The 20,766-nt window shown below is 44.7% G+C and overlaps 1 protein-coding gene across 2 annotated transcripts in view; it reads left to right on the top strand.

The window, feature by feature from the left end:
• LOC121584531 (transient receptor potential cation channel subfamily V member 4-like) overlaps positions 1 to 7,357 on the top strand; it is a 29,649-nt gene extending 22,292 nt beyond the window's left edge. For both annotated transcript variants that reach the window (XM_041900453.1, XM_041900452.1), the window contains 12 exons: positions 726 to 866; positions 2,995 to 3,293; positions 3,501 to 3,680; positions 3,929 to 4,087; positions 4,257 to 4,349; positions 4,678 to 4,751; positions 5,231 to 5,396; positions 5,505 to 5,571; positions 5,677 to 5,987; positions 6,277 to 6,404; positions 6,580 to 6,710; positions 6,860 to 7,357. In XM_041900453.1, the coding sequence (XP_041756387.1) occupies positions 726 to 866; positions 2,995 to 3,293; positions 3,501 to 3,680; positions 3,929 to 4,087; positions 4,257 to 4,349; positions 4,678 to 4,751; positions 5,231 to 5,396; positions 5,505 to 5,571; positions 5,677 to 5,987; positions 6,277 to 6,404; positions 6,580 to 6,710; positions 6,860 to 6,960 (1,850 nt within the window). In that variant the 3' untranslated portion in view covers positions 6,961 to 7,357. The remainder of the gene's footprint in view (positions 1 to 725; positions 867 to 2,994; positions 3,294 to 3,500; positions 3,681 to 3,928; positions 4,088 to 4,256; positions 4,350 to 4,677; positions 4,752 to 5,230; positions 5,397 to 5,504; positions 5,572 to 5,676; positions 5,988 to 6,276; positions 6,405 to 6,579; positions 6,711 to 6,859) is intronic.
• The last annotated feature ends 13,409 nt before the right edge of the window (positions 7,358 to 20,766 follow it).

Genomic DNA, 20,766 nt, shown 5'->3' with positions numbered 1-20,766 from the left:
GCCTTCTACATCTAGCTACATATTGAACTTCCATCCTCTCAGGCCAGGGGCACAACAATGTATGAATTAATGGTTGGATCAGAATCATCGTTATAATCATTGGCCAGTACAGAGAATTAAGTAAAACCACAAGTCCAAATCCCTATCTCCATCCATGGCTAATTTACGAAAGGGCCCATTTTAGCTAGCTGGCTAGCTAGTCACCGAATGACATCAACACAACGGAGATGCAACAATTCAAGTTTTTCTGTCAATGACATATGCTCTCAATGGGATTTGATAGGAGTGATGCCAAATCCAAGCTGGCTTCCCGTGACACTTTTTTTTGGTGCACCAGGACCATTAACAGTTGAGCTCAACACTGATTGGCTATAAAAAATAAAATAAATTGTCAAGGGAGGCCAGATGCTCGCTGGCTTCCCTTGCCTTCAGTGCTACGGGCGGCAACAATGTCATACTCGTTTGGACCAGACAGCATCAGATAGATGGCCTACATCTAGAGAGACAGAGGGGCGCTGTATCGCTCGCTCGGATGCGTTCTCCTGTGAGATACATTCAGCCTCTTGTGAAGTGAAGGAAAATTATGAAACACAGAGAGACGAAAGATACATTATAATTTTTTATTTTTTTATTTTATTGGTCAATTTTTTGGGGGAAGCCTGGCTTCCATTGGCATCCATGAATACATGCCACTGGTGTTGACTGACTAATGTGTGTGTCGCCAGGCCAGACGGCGCTCCACATCGCCATCGAGAGGCGCTGTAAGCAGTATGTGGAGCTGCTTGTGGAGAAAGGGGCGGATGTCCACGCTCAGGCCCGGGGACGCTTCTTCCAACCCAGGGACGAGGGGGGCTACTTCTACTTTGGTAAGACACCACAACGGTAGAATCAGATCTGATCCATTCTACTGTCTACAGAAACTCTTTGTGTAAGATTCAGATTCAAGAGGTAATATTTTATTGGCATACCAAGAACCAAAGTTATCAGTCAGCAGGAGCTTAATCAAATAAAATCAAGCTTTATTTATATAGCACATTTCAGTCATGGAATGCAACACAATGTCCTTCACAATTAAAAAATAAATAAAAACAATGAAAATAAAAACTTAAATATTTACTACACAGCAAACATTAGAGGATAAAAACGATTGAATAACAATAAAAACTGAACGACTAAAAAGCACCCTAAGGAATAGCAAAGCTAAAAATATGTGTTTTAAGATCTATTTTAAATATGCTTAAAGTAACAGTACACTGCAGGAGTATGGTTTAATCACATAATGAGAATTCTTAGGTATCCATATGGTGCTATGTATAGTAACATTCATGCCCTCCTAGTCTATTATTGAACTTTGGCAGTATTTCGATACTAGTAAAGTTATATTCTATTTCTCATGGTTTTCAATGATATGTCTGATGTTTTACATGACAGGGGGCCATTGGTTCCCCACACTGTGAGGTCATGTCAGTGTGTCTTTAAGTAGTGCACTTGAAAAGTAATTTTCTAGCTATCTCAGTGTGCCTTTATTGTACATGCCCAAAGGTTTGTGCTATAAAGACTGGATCGCTGCACAGTAGGATAACTTGGAGTAAATACTTACTGGACCACAGCTAAGGTAGTGCTTAGTTTCTCTTGGAAAATGCTTTCAGTTGCCATGGTAAAATTAACTGACATTTTACTTTTTACGTGGCCGTTTTGGGCTGGGCAAACACAGTCAGAATAGTTTGATGGGCCAATGGTAAACTTCTATAATCATCCAAAACTAGTCTGAAGTCATATCATCAAAAATATCATTATTAGTAGTCATCTCCAAAAAAGAAAAGAAAACATGTCACAAGTTCAACAAGTATTTCTGAGCAGTTTGGTGAAAGGTGTCTGTGTCTTGCTGCTGAAGAAAAGCAAACATACCCACTCCACTTCAGATGGGTGGGCTGCCCATGCTTTGCTGACTTCACCGAGGTTCCTGGTCAAGAGTACATTGACAGAAAGCCTCCAAATAAAACATGTCACTCCATACTGCCCTCTGCTGATTGGACAGTATCCCTGAAACTCTCAACCCTGAACTCAACATTCGACTATTTCCAGAGTAGACTACATCCCATTCACCTCAACTAGACCTTCCAGCCTCAAGTTCAACAAACAAATACCCTTTTCACACTATCCTGTCGAACCGAACTGCACTGTGCGAACTGCACTGTGCTGGCTCGGATACGTTACCTTGACATAGTCCTTTCAAGCACTGTCGGCAACTATGGTCGATGCGTAACCAGGCCAGTGCAGTACCCTACAGCTCTGCTTGGCTCAGGAATGTGAAAGGGTTATAAAGGAGATGGAGGGAGAGGCATAGATAGAGATACAGGTAGAAAGAGAGAATATTTTAGTACGCAAATATATCCCCAAAATATTCTCTACTGTCATTGTTAATGTATTAATGCATTAAATTCCATGCTCATCACCCGAGGGATGATATCCAGTGCGACTGTCATTCCCAAATCATTCCCAAATCCCGCACCGGAGCTTTGTGCTGAGGTGAACAGGAAACCTGGCAGAGAGGCGACAGCTAATGTGATTTAGCGCTAGCTAACACTCCACGAGCACCCGTGCAAATCCATGAAGAGGAGCGTTTCCCATGAGAGGTGACAGGGTAGTCTGTCACCCATGGCAACGGCTCGTTTTCAGCAGCTGCTTTTGGCCCACTAGTTTCAAGACATGGGCCCCTCCCTCAGACAAGTAGTGTTTAATTGTGCTCTTTTCGGTGTAAGAATTTAAGTCCAATCTTTGATCCACGTATAGAGAGCCTTACAAAGACATGCTTAAAGTGTTTTGCTGTTCCACAAGAACTTGCATCAATTCCTAGAGTGGAAAGAGACTGCCTGACTGCCAGGTCGGCGGGGTTGCACATTTGGGACTTTTCTATTGGTTCCATCGTAAAAGGGGATCCTTTTGATGTATGTGCTTGTTGCTGTGTGTCTCTGACGGTATCTCTTTGGCCAGGCGAGCTGCCTCTGTCGCTGGCAGCGTGCACCAACCAGCCAAACATGGTGCACTACCTGACCGAGAATGCCCACAAGAAGGCCGACCTTCGACGGCAGGACTCACGCGGCAACACAGTGCTGCACGCCCTTGTGCACATCGCCGACAACACTCGGGACAACACCCGCTTCCTCACCAAGATGTACGACGTGCTGCTGACCAAGTGTGCCAAGCTCTACCCAGAAGGCAGTCTGGAGGACGTGCTCAACAATGATGGCATGTCGCCCCTCATGATGGCGGCCAAGCTGGGAAAAATTGGGGTGAGATTGAGAACGAACACATATATCACGTGTATGTGGAACTATAATCTTAAAGGGATATTTTGAGGAACATTAGCAACGCCAATGGGAATGCTATTGCGGGGTGCTTCGAGGGGTTAGGTATTGTATTATTGACAGAAAAATATAATCACATCCATTATAAAACAGACAAAAAAGGTCAACTTCGTTATTATGATTTTCTCCCAGGTTTTCCAGCACATCATTCGCAGGGAGATCAAGGACGAGGAAGCGCGTCACCTCTCGCGGAAGTTTAAGGACTGGGCATACGGCCCCGTGTACTCCTCCCTGTACGACCTCTCCTCCCTGGACACCTGTGGAGAGGAGGTGTCTGTGCTAGAGATCCTGGTCTACAACAGCCGCATTGAGGTGTGTGATAGCAGGCTGAGCTAAAGCCTGGGCTTTAAAGCTCTGGGAGCTAACTTAAGTCTTCAGTGCATGTTTTGTGCCTAAGCATATGAGATGGGGCGTGATAGACAGGGGCTACGTGTGTTTTTCTATTTCTACCTGTAATAGATGTTTTACTGAGATAGTCCTAGGAAAGATATAAGATGATGTCTCATTCACACCATACTCTCTTCTTATCATTACTGGATGTCTTTCTGCACTGTCCACAGAATCGCCATGAGATGCTGGCTGTGGAGCCCATCAACGAGCTGCTGAGAGCCAAGTGGCAGAAGTTTGCTGCCGTCACCTTCTACATCAGTGTTGTGTCCTACCTGGTGACCATGATCATCTTCACCCTGGTGGCCTACTACCGCCCATCCCAGGGAACGGTACGTATGTTCCCAACAACTCACATACAAATACAAAAAATGTATGTACTTATACAAAGTCGCTTTGGATGAAAGTGTCAGCATTATTATTATATTACTATACGTATACTGTGAAAACAGTATGGGTGTCACCACCAGCAAAGCTTTAACTCTGTTTGTCCCTGCCCAGCCTCCGTACCCCTATACCACCTCCACAGACTACCTGCGTCTGGTAGGGGAGATTGTCACCCTGTGCTCTGGAGTCTTCTTCTTCCTCACCAACGTGAGTTTTTTCTTCTGGTTGAAGCATCCAATCAGAGTCAGACAGCTTTGAATGTTGACTCTACAATAAACAACTTATTTCAAAGGTGACTCGAAATGTGTACACAAACACACACTTTTGCTATAAATCTTAGATCTCCCCTGTAAATGTATCTTGTTTATTTTCTGACATTCATTGAAGCAATAATCTATAGTTCTATCTCTCTCTCTCTCTCTCTCTCTCTCTCTCTCTCTCTCTCTCTCTCTCTCTCTCTCTCTCTCTCTCTCTCTCTCTCTCTCTCTCTCTCTCTCTCTCTCTCTCTCTCTCTCTCTCTCTCTCTGCTTTGTAGATTAAGGACCTCTTACTGAAGAAATGCCCTGCGGTGAACTCCATATTTGTCAATGGATCCTTTCAGCTGCTCTAGTAAGACTCCAGCCCCCCTCCCCCCTCTGTAGCTCCCTCTGACTTGTACACAAGGCTTATTTCTCATCCTTTTTTAATTGAGTCGTCTAATTAATTCCACATTAAAGCCCCCCTTTCCCTGGTACGTTTTATAGTTGACATCTTCTTTAATTAAACCTACGATCCCAACAAAGAGCGGAGGATGTTGACCGCTGCTCCGAAGCATGTTTGTTTTCATCATTAGCACTGCATCTGCGAGGGCCTACATGGTGCCCGTTAAATGCCAAATGGCACTCCCATGTACGAGAAATATTATCTGTATCTATCACGTAGGTAGGAGAATGATTATTGCTGTTTCCTGGAATGTTAACATCAGGGTCGTATTCATTAGGGTACAACGTGTTTCTTATTGGACATGTTCAGATAGTACCTCCCCATTTCGGTCCGTTTTCTTCCGTTTGGGGCAAATGAACATGGCCCAACTCTTATATATTTTTTAGCTTCATCTACTCTTTGCTGGTGATAGTGACTGCGGCCCTCTACCTGTCGGGTATGGAGGCCTATGTGGCTGTGATGGTGTTTGCGTTGGTCCTGGGCTGGATGAACACTCTCTACTTCACCAGAGGCCTGAAGCTCACCGGCACCTACAGCATCATGATACAGAAGGTATCAACTCTTTCACTCTTTCATCCATCACATTGAATATGAAATGAATATGGACTATTTGGACACTAGACGGCAGATCACAATTTATCCTTCTTCTTTGGCTCTCAGATTCTCTTCAAAGATCTGTTCCGGTTTCTACTGGTCTACCTGCTCTTCATGATTGGATACGCGTCAGGTACAGTGTCCTCTAATCAGCACTTCTTCTCAGCAGTCTGTTGACCAGTTGAAACAGAAGAGAACCTCCCTTTTCATCTCCTTATGTCTCCCATCTTCTCCCCAGCTCTTGTGTCCCTCCTGACGGTGTGCCCCGGGCCGGAAGAGGTGTGTCCGGAGAAAGGCGGCTGCCCCACCTACCCCCAGTGCCGGGACACAAACACCTTCAGCAAATTCCTGCTGGACCTGTTCAAACTGACCATCGGTATGGGCGATCTGGACATGGTCAGCAAGACTCAGTACCCGGCTGTCTTCCTCATCCTGCTGGTCACCTACATCATCCTCAGCTTTGTTCTACTGCTCAACATGTTGATCGCTCTGATGGGAGAGACGGTGAGCCAGGTGTCCAAGGAGAGCAAGAAGATCTGGAAGCTGCAGGTTAGTGAGGAGGACAGCTGATGGACAGGTTCCCTGGTGAACGCCTGGGTTGTATTCATTAGGGCACATTGTTGAAAATGTTTTGCAATAGAAAACAAAAAACGAGCATTTCATATTGGACAGAAAGTGCAGAAAATCTGTCTTATTTTTGGTGACTAATGAACACAACCCTGTTATCCTCTGTTGATGGCCTTATGCACAGTGCATCATCTAGGCAGAGCCACATTAAGTAGGCCTATGTTATGAAAAACACTACTACATGTCAGTTGCCGTTATGTTTTAATGACAGTGGGCTACGACCATCCTGGACATTGAGCGCTCCTTCCCTGTGTGTCTGCGGAAGTCCTTTCGGTCCGGGGAGATGGTGACAGTGGGGAAGAACTGGGACGGCACCCCCGACTGCCGCTGGTGCTTTAGGTACACATAGTCGTTTCTCTGGACTCTCACCCCTCTCTGCACTAGAGAAACGTGTCTGATTGGTCAGTCAGTCAGACAGCCCAGTGTCTTCTTTATAGGACGCCGTTTGTGATATGCTATATTTTGTGAAAAAGATTAATTCCACAAAATGCAAACATCTTCTGTGGTCACCCAGGGTGGACGAGGTCAACTGGTGCCATTGGAATCAGAACCTGGCCATAATCAACGAAGACCCGGGCAAGAACATAACAGAAACCCTCCCAAGCTCCAGTACAGTGCATCAAACCGTCCGTGGCCTGAGGAGAGGTGACACTCTAATACTTTGTTTTCTAATAAATGCTCAAGTGCACTAATGCACATACACAGTCTACAAAGACAAATATACAGTACAGTGTATAAGGGCAAGGTAAATCACATTTGCCAACCTTTGACCTTTGTTCCCCAACCTCCTGTAGATCGTTGGTCCACGATGGTGCCGCGGGTTATGGAGCAGAATAAAGGGCAGCAACCACGTGACCTAGTACTGGAAATGGAGCCACTGACCTCCAGACACTGACCCTGTGCAGAGGGCTAGAGCCCAGCACCCCAGGGAGGGCCAATGTTAAGAACCTGCAGATCGAAGGTCATCATACTCAGACTGACAAAAAAAGTGTTGGGCCACAAAGTTTGCCACTTTGCACAAAACTCTGTTGCCAAATATATGTATTTAAGTATTATAAGACAATCTAACGCTAGATTCCTATCTTTCAAAAAATGTGTATGTTCAAAGCCAACCATTAATTGCTGTGATGACCAGTCTCCTCTACCTGAGGATACTACTTGATGGTTTTAACCCAGGGGGAAGGTGCATCTTTACCTGGTCTCTGATTCGAATCCCCTAGCCGACTAGGTGAAAAATCTGTTGATGTGCCCTTGGGCGGACCAGATACATAAAGTGCTTTCATTTCTAAATGGTAAAACAGATGTATGAAAATACCCTAAAATAAAAGGTGACATTCTGTACTGTCACCTCATATAAAACATTTGATCTCAAATCCAAAATGCTGGAGTATAGAGCCAAATTAAAAGTTTTAGCGTCACTGTCCAAATAAATACATTGGGGAGTGTATGTAGATGTGTTTTTTTTTAGAAGTTTGGTGCTCTACCAAAATGAAAATATACCTTAATTTAAGACCGGAATATTTGCTACTGATCCAATATCACCCAGGGAATGGTTTTGAAGATGGAGGCATTGCTATTGCAGTGAGGAATATGTTATGTAAATTTAAGATTGTAAATGAACACAGTTTTTCCATCGTGTTTTGTTGAGGCCTTTTTGGGACATTATTGGATGAATATCTTCCTATGTGTTTCAATGTTTTTATTTTATACAATTCTTTATACATTCCTACCAGAATGAAAAAGTATGAAAATGTATGTACTCACTTACTGTAAGTCGCTCTGGATAAGAGCGTCTGCTAAATGACTAAAATGTAAAATGTAAATGTAAATTTTGCAACAAAGTGCCTTTTTATGAATTATTCATATGACATACTATCACATTGTATGAGCTATATGATTTCTTTCTGTTCTGAATCTGCAATCAACAGCAATCCTTATGTTGGCCAGCAGATGGAAACAGAAGTCTAAATTCCTAAATACGCTCAGTGGCCTCACTTCCCTATAGCACAAAGGTTGTATTCATTAGGGAACAAACAGAAGAAAACAAACTGAAACAATAAAGAACCACTGTTTTTCAGCTGCAAAATGTTTTGCTACGGTGTGCCCAAATGAATACGACCCTGACCAATTACTTCTCCAATCTAAACACACATTCTTCAACATAAGTCAAAGCCTTACTACCTTCCAAAGCACCTCCAAGCTTTTCCCCTTTATCCATCCACCTTGCTCCAATGTCTTCTCCTGTTGTCTGGTTAAACAGTCATATGTCTCAGATAGGTAGTAGGCATAAGTGCTGCAGGGCCTGTATTCACAATAAGGGGTGCTAATATAGGATCAGGTCCCCGCCCCCCGCCCACCCCCCATTCCTATATACTCTTATTCATTATGATCTAAAAAGGGAAATCTGACCTATAGCTGCACTTTGTGAATATGGGCCCAGAGCCTCATCTATTTCTTTCCCATCTCCTTCCCCACCTTTCTTCCTTCCTCCCCTCCCTCCCTCCATCCCTCCATCCCTAGCCTTGCTGAAGGACACAGGGAATCTCTTGCTACCTCACAGGAGGAGAGGCTAATCCTCTTTGCCCCAACTTTAACTGGGGCACTAATCCTCCAGGTTTATCTAAGCAGTGTGAGCACCTAGCTAGCTCTGCTGACAACTTGGCCTGCCCTCCTCCCTCCCCCTGCCACCTCTTATGATCTAGGCCAGGGCCAGGGCCTGCTAGTGTCACCGTCAATATCCCTCTCTGGAACCACACACTTGCACAGGAAGCCGTTAAGCAAGTGGTTTTCTCTCATATGCTGAACTAGCCTTGCGTCATCGTATGTGTCACTGTGTCTCTGACGCAACACCACAAGTGGCAGATAAGTGGGGTCAGTCCCTGTGTTTGGGCCTGTTATTGGTTGACGGTATGTAACACATTGTTCACTGTCGTTATAGGGCCATTCTTATACAACTGAGCTGTAGCTTTGGCAGCACACCTTGTCCAGATATTGCCACCTAGCCAATTAGGCCATTAGAATTAGAGCCTGACGAGTCTGAAGATGATGATATCACAGAGTATCTAAACCCAGAGGCACCTTCCGGGAACACTTGAGAAGCAGACTAAGTAGACCAGACCGGGGTTTGGGGTTTGAAAAGTCAATGAGAGAAGTACAAAATTATTCCTTGTTAATTTCCCCTAAATCTAAAGGTACAACTTAGATTTGAGCCTATGTCTTAAGTAGTTGAACATGTTATTACTCCAACCTCATGAAAGTGACAAACTGACACATTTCCATGTTTGTCAAAAACAGCTTTACATCGAATGAGTGCCTTTGATTTGACAGCCTGTACATGCGCAGTTTGGCGTGAGATGACCGTTAGACCCGATGACGTGTTTCTGTACATGGGTTTAGCTAGCCAACGTCGCCATGACATCGCCTACAATCGTGATCGGGGATTTCTATTGGAGAAGCACTTTCTACATATCTTCATACTAAACTATCTTTGATTATATTATATGGGCTTCAGTCTTGCTCAGTCCACTCCACTCACGCATGCCTTTCTCACTCACTGCTGCTTTTCTTGTGTTTTTGTTTGTGTACATCATGATATTGACAGCATACAACTCAGATCAAGTGTCCTGCCCAGCCATTGGATCATTCATTACTTTTTCAATATTGAATATCAGTCAAAAATGGCCAAACATTTATTTATAATTAAAGACACTCAACGTTAAATGAAAGCTCTCAACATCAGGCCATGCTTTAAAGGCATCAACTCAGCTCTAACACAACATATCTACAGATGCTGATCATTATGGGAACAGAATGAGAAAGAAATGAGTACTGTGATTCTTTCATCAATGAAATGAACCACGGCTAACGTGATATTTACCACATCCCTCATAGCCATTTAAAGACACACTCCAGCTACTTTTCCTGTTGAAAAACAATATCCCACATATAAATATAGTAATACACGCACACCAAGATATTGTCTGGTACTTTTGTATACTATGTAGCCAGCAGTTCTGAAAGTAGCGCCCACAAGCCAAAAGTAGTCCCCGGAAATTGCGTAGTATGTCACAAATGTGCAGATATGTGCACCACGTCATTGCACTCTCTCTCGCTCTACTGTGTGTGCATCTTGCTAGCTGTCACTCAAATGGCAAGGGGCTGAAGGTCATTGGCTGACACTCGAATTGCTAGGGGGCTGGCTCATGTGGAGGTACAGTAAATGTATGGAAAATTGCGCCGCAAAGCTTCCAGAAAACAGTTGCTTTCAAACTAGGGATTTCGTGGCTAATTGACATAAGACAGTAATTCTGATCATAGATTATGCATGTATGAACTACACATTGACACATCCAGCTCAAAGTGGGAGGTTTAAAAAATACTTACCATTCACCAAAGTACCTGAGTATCTATCTTTAAAGGTAGATAGATAGAGTCCAGAAAGCAGATCCTTTTAGAGCCATGCTGACATGTTTATTTCAGGATCACTCATTGTCACTTAGACATATTCTTTTGCCAAACATAATTACTCTTTCCTTTGAAGTAATTCCCTGAAAAGCTTTTCATATGCACATGTGAAATACCTCACCCGGGTCAGACATTTCTGAATGAATCTAGCCATTGGGAGAGTTAGTAACAGGGACCAGGGCTGTATTCATTAGGGCTCACCGTGGCAAAAGGCTTTGCAACAGAAAACAAACTGAGTGTTTGTTATTGTACAAGTTCAGATAGTCCCTCCCTGTTTCAGTCGGTTTGCTTCCGTTTGGTGCCTAATGAATACGGCCCCAGGTATCATGGGGGAATGTGGCTAGTGAGATTACCTTTCGTCTCGAATCCGAGAAGGACCAAACTTGGGATGATTCAGAGTGTCTAAATGGCAGGTTGACGGTACAGTGACGGCAGAGCTACAGCAGCCCATTGGCTCATGCTATGGGCGTTTGTCCTCTTGATTTCTTGTGAAATTGCCAGGGACTCAATGTAGCGTGCAGGTGGATGAGTTTTGCTAATAAGAGAAGCATTTCTGCTCCACAGATCCCCTCTTTTCTGTGTGAGTGAGTGTGCATGAAATCAGTGTGCAGTGAGTCTCCCAGCTCCACACGCTCTGGTGGAGGCGGCTGCCTGTGCCTGCCTCATCAGTCTGGGAGCTTATCAGAGGGTTTAGGTGGGTGGAGTGGAATGGAGTGACGGTGGGGAGGATGGAATGGAGTAACGGTGAGGAGGATGGAATGGAGTGACGGTGAGGAGGATGGAATGGAGTGACGTGAGGAGGATGGAATGGAGTGATGGTGGGGAGGATGGAATGGAGTGACGGTGGGGAGGATGGAATGGAGTGACGGTGAGGAGGATGGAATGGAGTGACGGTAAGGAGGATGGAATGGAGTGATGGTGGGGAGGATGGAATGGAGTGATGGTGGGGAGGATGGAATGGAGTGATGGTGGGGAGGATGGAATGGAGTGACGGTGAGGAGGATGGAATGGAGTGACGTGAGGAGGATGGAATGGAGTGATGGTGGGGAGGATGGAATGGAGTGATGGTGGGGAGGATGGAATGGAGTGATGGTGGGGAGGATGGAATGGAGTGACGGTGGGGAGGATGGAATGGAGTGATGGTGGGGAGGATGGAATGGAGTGACGGTGAGGAGGATGGAATGGAGTGATGGTGAGGAGGATGGAATGGAGTGATGGTGGGGAGGATGGAATGGAGTGACGGTAGGGAGGATGGAATGGAGTGACGGTGAGGAGGATGAAATGGAGTGATGGTGGTGAGGATGGAATGGAGTGACGGTGGGGAGGATGGAATGGAGTGACGGTGAGGAGGATGGGATGGAGTGATGGTGGGGAGGATGGAATGGAGTGATGGTGGGGAGGATGGAATGGAGTGACGGTGAGGAGGATGGAATGGAGTGACGGTGAGGAGGATGGAATGGAGTGACGGTGAGAAGGATGGAATGGAGTGACGGTGAGGAGGATGGAATGGAGTGATGGTGGGGAGGATGGAATGGAGTGACGGTGAGGAGGATGGAATGGAGTGATGGTGGGGAGGATGGAATGGAGTGACGGTGAGGAGGATGGAATGGAGTGATGGTGGGGAGGATGGAATGGAGTGATGGTGGGGAGGATGGAATGGAGTGACGGTGGGGAGGATGGAATGGAGTGATGGTGGGGAGGATGGAATGGAGAAAAACAACGACAGCTCAACTTTCAGGGTTGGAGGTGCCAGTGTCATTAAACATTTAACTGGAGTGTTTGTAGTTTGAGGCCGGGATTCAATCCAAGGCGCGTTTATAGAGAAGTGCACTGGACAGCCAGACAATGAGCCTTTTAAAGGCATTTTCCTCAACATTTGCTGATATCATATTCATGGTAAACGCTGCAAATGTCGGCTCAAGCGTAAATTATAGTTCAGTTGACAGCGATTACAGCATTGAGTCTTGGGTATGATGCTACAAGCTTGGCATGTCGCTTGCAACGCCAAGATAGTGGGTTTAATTCCCGGGACCAGCTGTACTCAAAATGAATGCACGCATGACTGCAAAACGCTATGAATGAAAGCGTCTGCTAAATGGCATATACAGTGCATTCGGAAAGTATTCAGACCCCTTGACTTTTTCTACATTTTGTTACAGCCTTATTCTAAAATTGATTAAATTGTTATTTTCCTCATCAATCTACACACAATACCCCATAATAACAAAGTAAAAACAGGTTTTTATAAATGTTTGCTAGTTTATAAAAAACAAACAAAAAAACTACAGAAATATCACATTTACATAAGTATTCAGACCCTTTACTCAGTACTTTGTTGAAGAACCTTTGGCAGCGATTACAGCCTAGAGTCTTCTTGGGTATGACACTACAAGCTTGGCACACCTGTATTTGGGGAGTTTCTCCAATTATTCTCTGCGGATGCTCTCAAGCTCTATCAGGTTGGATGGGGATCGTTGCTGCACAGCTATGTTCAGGTCTCTCCAGATGGTCGATCGGGTTCAAGTCCAGGCTCTGGCTGGGCCACTCAAGGACATTCAGAGACTTATCCCGAAGCCACTCCTGCGTTGTCTTGGCTGTGTGCTTAGGGTCGTTGTCCTGTTAGAAGGTGAACCTTCGCCCCAGTCTGAGGTCCGGAGCAGGTTTTCATCAAGGATCTCTCTGTACTTTGCTCCGTTCATCTTTCCCTCGATCCTGACTAGTCTCCCAGTCCCTGCCGCTGAAAAACATCCCCACAGAATGATGCTGCCACCACCATGCTTCACCGTAGGGATGGTGCCAGGTTTCTTCCAGAAGTGACGCTTGGCATTCAGGCCAGAGAGTTCAATCTTGGTTTCATCAGACCGCAGAATCTTGTTTCTCATGGTCTGAGAGTCTTTAGGTGCCTTTTAGCAAACTCCAAGCAGGCTGTCTGTTGCCTTTTACTGACGAGTGGCCACTCTACCATAAAGGCCTGATTGGTGGAGAGCTGCAGAGATGGTTGTCCTTCTGGAAGGTTCTCCCATCTCCACAGAGGAACTCTAGAGCTCTGTCAGAGTGACCATCAGGTTCTTGGTCACCTCCCTGACCAAGGCCCTTCTCCCCCGATTGCTCAGTTTGGCCGGGCGGCCAGCTCTAGGAAGAGTCTTGGTGGTTCCAAACTTCTTCCATTTAAGAATGATGGAGGCCACTGTGTTCTTGGGGACCTTCAATGCTGCTTTTTTTTTACCCTTCCCCAGATCTGTGCCTCGACACAATCCTGTCTCGGAGCTCTACGGACAATTCCTTCGACCTCATGGCTTGGTTTTTGCTCTGACATGCACTGTCAACTGTGGGACTTTACATAGACAGGTGTGTGCCTTTCCAAATCATGTCCAATCAATTGAATTTACCACAGGTGGACTCCAATCAAGTTGTAGAAACATCTCAAGGATGATCAATGGAAACAGGATGCACCTGAGCTCAACATCGAGTCTCATAGCAAAGGTTCTGAATACTGTTTTCGCTTTGTTGTTATGGGGTGTTGTGTGTAGATTGCTGAGGAAAATGTTTTATTTAATCCATTTTAGAATAAGGCTGTAACATAACAAAGTGGAAAAAGTCAAGGGGTCTGAATACTTTCCGAAGGCACTGTACAATGCGCTGTGTAAAGCGCTGCTCTTTAACGCGTCTTGAATTTAATCCTGGCCCTACTCTGTGGTGTAGATGTGTTTCCAAATGCGCTAACACTCTCATACCGTATAGGCCTAATGTTGTACACGCTCTCACATACAGTACACACCAACAACAGTAGAAGAAAGGGAAATTATAACATGGTCACTCTGATGAAATACCATTATTTGATTGGATCAAGTTATCACCTGACAGCCAGAGGTAATAAACATGCGTGTAGAATTCTGTCCAACTCAAAGCCTAGAATCAAGTACAAAAATGCACGTACATTTGACTTTCTCTACTGGAAGCTACTTTATAGTATGAGCGAGAGCAAGTGAGGGCAAGAGGAGGCGAGGGAAGAGAGAGGTCAATGGCTTTCAGTTGACCTCTAACTAATCAGGGTCATTCCTTGTTTGGAAAAACCTCTGCCAATCACTCCCTCCCCCCATCATGTACTGTATAATCAGTTATAGGACACCTCCATTTGGCTAGCTTGCTAAATTGAGTGTAAAGAGAGTTTAATCCAAAGCTTGCTTTATCTCGCCCTCTCTTTATCTAAGCCCATCTTTAGACGTTCCCAAGTCATTTGTTTCCCCCTCCCTTTAAATCCCCATCTAGGAAAGAATGTTATCCCATTACACAATCAAAAAGGTACCCCTCCCCACTTCATTTTTTTGTCCTCCCTTTGTAACCACCACACTACTATATAAAACTCCTACTTTCTTGCTTCCCCCTTTTCACCTCAAACCACTGCAGGACTTTTCTCCAGCGGTGGAAAAAGTACACAATTGTCATACTTTAGTCAAAGTTACCTTCATAGAAAATTACTGAAGTAAAAGTGAAAGTCACCCAGTAAAATACTACTTGAGTAAAAGTCTAAAAGTATTTGGTTTTAAATATACTTAAGAATCAAAAGTAAATGTAATTGCTCAAGTATAGTTAAGTACAAAAGTAAAAGTAAAAGTATAAATAATTTTTAATTCCTTATGTTAAGCAAACCAGACAGCACCATTTTTATTTTTGGATAGCCAGGGGCACACTCCAACGCTCAGACATCATTTACAAACCAAGCATGTGTGTTTAGTGAGTCCGCCAGATCAGCGGCAGTAGGGATGACCAGGGATGTTCTCTTGATAAGTGCGCGAATTTGACTATTTTCCTGTCATGCTAAGTATTCAAAATGTAATGAGTACTTTTGGATGTCAGGGAAAATGTATGGAGTAAAAAGTACATTATTTTCTTTAGGAATGTAGTGAAGTAAAAGCAAAATAAAATATAAATAGTAAAGTAACGTACAGATACCCCCGAAAATCGACTTAAGTAGTACTTTAAAGTATTTTTACTTAAGTACTTTACAACACTGCTTTTCTCCTCACGTAGGGCACCAAGGTTAATGATGCAACAGTAATGATCAAACTATGGATGAGAGAGAGAAGCAGTAGATGTACCAAAGTCACCCAAATGCTGCCTGCCTGTAAACAGAGCAACATGCTGTCCCTCAGGTGTAGTTGCAGACTATCAGGTGAAAGGCCACAGTGGATTGCAGAGGGCAGCAGTCAACAGTATGCGATCATAGTGTGGTTCATGGAGTTTCAGCCTCCCACCACTAATGGACTTACCTTGGTTACCGTAATCAGTTAGGACAAGCGTGGGCAAGAATTTTGTCTCGAGGGCCACATCAGGATTTCAAAATTCAGCGGAGGGCTGCATAGATTTTTTGCCGGAACGATTTGTTCGTCAAAAGCAATTTGCGGGTCAGATTGAATTGGCTTGCGGGCCGGATCCGTGTGTTGCCCACCCTTGAGTAGGACCTGATGGGAGAGACCTTTACACAGGGGGCATAGAGAGAGAGAGAGAGAGAGAGAGAGAGAGAGAGAGAGAGAGAGAGAGAGAGAGAGAGAGAGAGAGAGAGAGAGAGAGAGAGAGAGAGAGAGAGAGAGAGAGAGAGAGAGAGAGAGAGAGAGAGAGAGAGAGAGAGAGAGAGAGAGAGAGAGAGAGAGAGAGAGAGAGAGAGAGAGAGAGAGAGAGAGAGAGAGAGAGAGAGAGAGAGAGAGAGAGAGAGAGAGAGAGAGAGAATGTGTGTATTTTATATATTCAAATGAGTGGGCCTACATTGCAGTGAAATCATATTATCATAACATATCCTTCTACCCACTGTGAGAGGAAAAACAACCAAAGCCGTGGACATAGAAGCCATCATCCACTTTATTTACTTAATGTCAAACAATATTACAGAACAGAGGACAGAATAAATTTACCATCTACATCAAAATAAATACATTTCAGTCCTGAGATTGACAAAAAAGCAGGGAACAGTCATATTAGATTATCCACTATGGTACCTGGGCTGGAGGAGGGGGTGTTGGGGGGTGGAATTGTGAGTGAGGGAGGGGGCACACAGCGGCAGTCTCAGCAGATTGGATGTGATAAAGGTGGGGTGGGGAGGGGGGATGTAGGGGCGATTAGGGGGAGATTGTAAATGTGGGCTGGGATAGAGGGGGGTAAGCAATCACAGGGATGCTTTGCTGTAGGCACATTCAAAAGTTGAAAATTCCAAGGCTAAAGGATTTTACAGCTTTTATTTTTTTGGAATTCAGAATTTTATTCGAAATCCAAGATTCATATACACTGAGCAAAAATATTAAAGCAAATGTAAAGTGTTGGTTTCATGAGCAAAAAGCATATTTCTCTTAAATTTTGTGCACAATTTGGTTTACATCCCTGTTAGTGAGCAAGGGGTCTGAATACTTTCCGAATGCCCTGTATATGATTTTCTCAAGGTTGTGGCACCCTCAGACTTTGGCAGCACTGGCGCATTGGAGGTCATTCTAGAATCTGTCTTGTTTGTCTACAGGAACCACACAAAGTGCCACACAAACAATAAATAGATACAATTAGAACAAACAAACACTTTTTAGATGTTAGATTGGATACAACAATATAGCCACCCCATGAAATAGATGAGAGATTTGGGGGCCCTTCTAGAATTCATTTATGTTGTTACAAACAGTTGTAACATTGAGGAAAGTGCTACTTCGTAGGCGCCTGAAAATTGTGCCCAGCTACACTCCGTTGGCAGAGAAGGGCTTCTAAGCTGTGCCTCGTGGATAAGGGCATCCCTCTCATTATACTTATTTGATCTTTGATCTGTGCTATACGTTTATTTTTGGATGGTTTTATCGCTTTTTGATGATTTAAAGAAAGAGAATGCTAAAATCAACAGTACTGTACATTCAAACAGAATATTCACATGCCAATCTGTCAACTGTATCACCAGTGTCCATAAGCACTCTTCTCCAAATCTGTGGGCGATTCAATCCCCACCTCTCCCCCATTGGTCTCACACTTAGTATCTTCCCTCTGCCAGTGTCACGGTGCCCTTCAGATGCCTGAGATGCAGAGCACTGGAGGAATGCATCAATAGACATTCTGTAAGATTAACTTTTCTCTATATCCATTGGCCACAGTTAGATAGCAAAAAGGATGTGGAGTTCATTCTCTCTGTAGTAAAAGAGCAGGCGGTTGTTATATATCCACTGACCTCTGCCCTTCCAGGGACAACTGGCTGGTGATAAACAAGAACATATCATTTGTGCTTCATACAAATGGAAACCTTTCAATACCCCTCACTGAAGACTGTCCTAGGCCGGGATTCAAACAAACTGCACCGACATCACACTGCACTTGACTAATAAAGGTAATTTACGCTTGAGCCGACATCTGCAGCATTTACCAGTGAAATTTACCAGTGAAAAGACAGTGTGATATTGGTGTTGTGTGATTTGTTGGAATCCTGGCCAGAGATCTTGATAGATTTGCAGAAGGGGTTTGATGTGAGTATCCAGTGTGCATCATAACACCCCCAGACACACACACTACTGTTTCACAAAGCATATGTGAATATGGGAGAACAGTCACCGGCTGGGAGGCTGAAACCAGCAGCAGCAGCGGCAACGTAGCAATTATCCTGATTACTAAATGCTTCAGGGGCCTGCTCTGACCCCCACTGCCTCTCCATCTCTCTCTCTCTGTTTGTGAGATCTGTCACAGCAGGGCCAGGGCCAGGGCCAGGGCCAGAGCCCCTTAGCCAGCCAGGGCCAGGGCCAGAGCCCCTCAGCCAGCCAGGGCCAGGGCCAGAGCCCCTCAGCCAGTCAGGTCCAGGTCCAGGGCCAGGGCCAGGGCCAGGGCCAGGGCCAGGGCCAGGGCCAGGGCCAGGGCCAGGGCCAGGGCCAGAGCCCCTCAGACAGCCAGGGCCAGGGCCAGGATCAGAGCCCCTCAGCCAGACAGCTAGGACCAGGGCCAGAGCCCCTCAGCCAGCCAGGGCCAGGGCCAGAGCCCCTCAGCCAGCCAGGGCCAGGGCCAGGACCAGGGCCAGAGCCCCTCAGCCAGCCAGGGCCAGAGCCCCTCAGCCAGCCAGGACCAGGGCACATGCAGCCACAGCCATGCATAATCCAACAGAAAAAAAATCCCCCTCAAACATAAAAAACAGTAGGTCATCTTTCAAATTTCAAAGGAGCCTTCACCGCCTCAGAGCCCAGGGTGTTGTGGAAGAGGAAGGCCCTCCGAGACGACGCTGCAGTGGCTGTGTTTCAGTGACTCCCACCCCCTTTACACTGCCCCATCCCTTCAGTCCTCCTAACATTGGGTTTGTTTAAGCACTGGTTAACTCTGTTGGCCCTGGATGAGGGTGAGGGAGGGCTAGGGCTTAGATAATGACATGCCATATGCCACTCTGCAGCTGAGAGAGGCCCTGCACGGATGGACCCATGGATGGACGCCCACAAGTCTTATTGAAAATGTAATTCCATTATCCTAATATAGGCTGAGCAACCATTGTCCCAAGTGGGGAGCCTAGAAATCCTAGAAAGGGGCCAGTGCGACAGAAGGTAAGGTATATTACATCAACAGTAACCCCCCTTTATCCAGAGTCTGGGACAGTGGGACAGATGGTTTGGAGACTGTGTGTGACCACAAAATAAAGCCTCCTATCCCACCCAATGAAGCATGAGAGATACATTGTAATAGTATTACTGTATGCTAACAATCTAAAACAATCGTCTTTATTGACCAAGGTAAATGCTCCCAATTTTTATCGATGGAATGGAACGATAAGAAACGTTATTTTGGAATGTTTAACTCAAACACAGTATTATTCTCTATCCTCAGATAATGACAAGTACAACTCTGAAAAAGCAGAGAGTTGCAAATGGTTTAAAGAAATTAACCGTCTACAGGACTAGAGTTTGATAGGATAGCGGCCATTGTGGAGTGCAGAGCTTTATATTTGGATATAATATAATATAAGCCTCAATATAAGTCTTTGTGGAGTCGGGAGAGAGGATGAGAGCTAAGGAGTAATCCACTGTTTCAAAAGCACGTTGACAATCTGCGTTTCAATGCACAACAATAACCTCCCAAAAGGGACAGACAGAAGATGACACGCCCGGCCCGAAGAGATACCCGTCTGGAAGGGTGCTCTGAGATGTTCCTTTTGTGGTGACAACGATCTGACAGAAAATACCAAAAGAAGAAATACAATCCGTCAGCATGCCAAGTCCCCAGGGGCTCATGTGGTCAGCTTGAGTGTTTGCCACAGTGACGTCGGAGGGCAGAGGCGTGAGCTCACAGTTGGTGTTTATTTCTTAAAATATCCTTTCAATTTTCCAATATGGAAAAAATGTAGATTTGATTGTATTTTGTCATTATCTAAAAAAAAAAAAAAACATGAGAAGAAATACACGATGGGATAAGAGATATAATAAAATATGGATAAAGGGTTTTATGGATTCTTCTGTCCCTCAAGATAATCCCCTTGCTCTCAGAAAAACAGGGTTTAGTGCATTACAATCCTGTGGGCAAATTCCCCCCACTCCCACAGTTCGTCACCCAGGCATTATCCAATACTCCCATTAGATGGGAGGCCCATCACCACTAACGTTTCCTTGTGGGAAAACGCTGACACCAACTGCTCCACACACTGCCTGAAGTCTCGCTAGCCCTCCTCCAACATCATGTGACATGGTTTAATGCATGGGTGCAGAAGCCAACGGGAAGGGGATTTGGGATCTGATGCATCTTCTGTAAATCTGTCAAAATATTTCAACAAGACTGAATAGAACGATGCCAGAAACAGAACTGTGGCGGGGGTACTAAGCTGTTGAAACAATATGAAAATATTTTACTGTGGAATGTTAAAGGCCCAGTGCAGTCAAAAACATGATTTTCCTGTGTTTTATATACATTTGCAAACTATGAGGTTGGAATAATACTGTGAAATTGTGAAAATTATTACCCTTTTAGTGTAAGAGCTGTTTGAAAAGAACGCCTGAAATGTCAGCCTGTTTTGGTGGGATGGAGTTTTGGCCTTCCATGGTGACATCACCATGTGCTAAATTAGTTAATACACCAATAAGAAAGACCGTTCTAAACCTCTCTGCCAATAACAGCGAATGTTCTGTTTTCCCCTCCCCACTCAGACCACTCCCAGACAGTTAACAAAATTCTTGCTTGAGAAATGTTTGTTTCTTTTTGACCATTTTAATTTAAAACAATCAAATCACAGTAAGGTACTTAAATTGTTACCCAG

Source organism: Coregonus clupeaformis, chromosome 16 (genome assembly GCF_020615455.1).
Source record: "Coregonus clupeaformis isolate EN_2021a chromosome 16, ASM2061545v1, whole genome shotgun sequence".
In the NCBI taxonomy this organism is placed as follows: Eukaryota; Metazoa; Chordata; class Actinopteri; order Salmoniformes; family Salmonidae; genus Coregonus; species Coregonus clupeaformis.
This window is presented reverse-complemented; position numbering and strand designations above follow the sequence as displayed.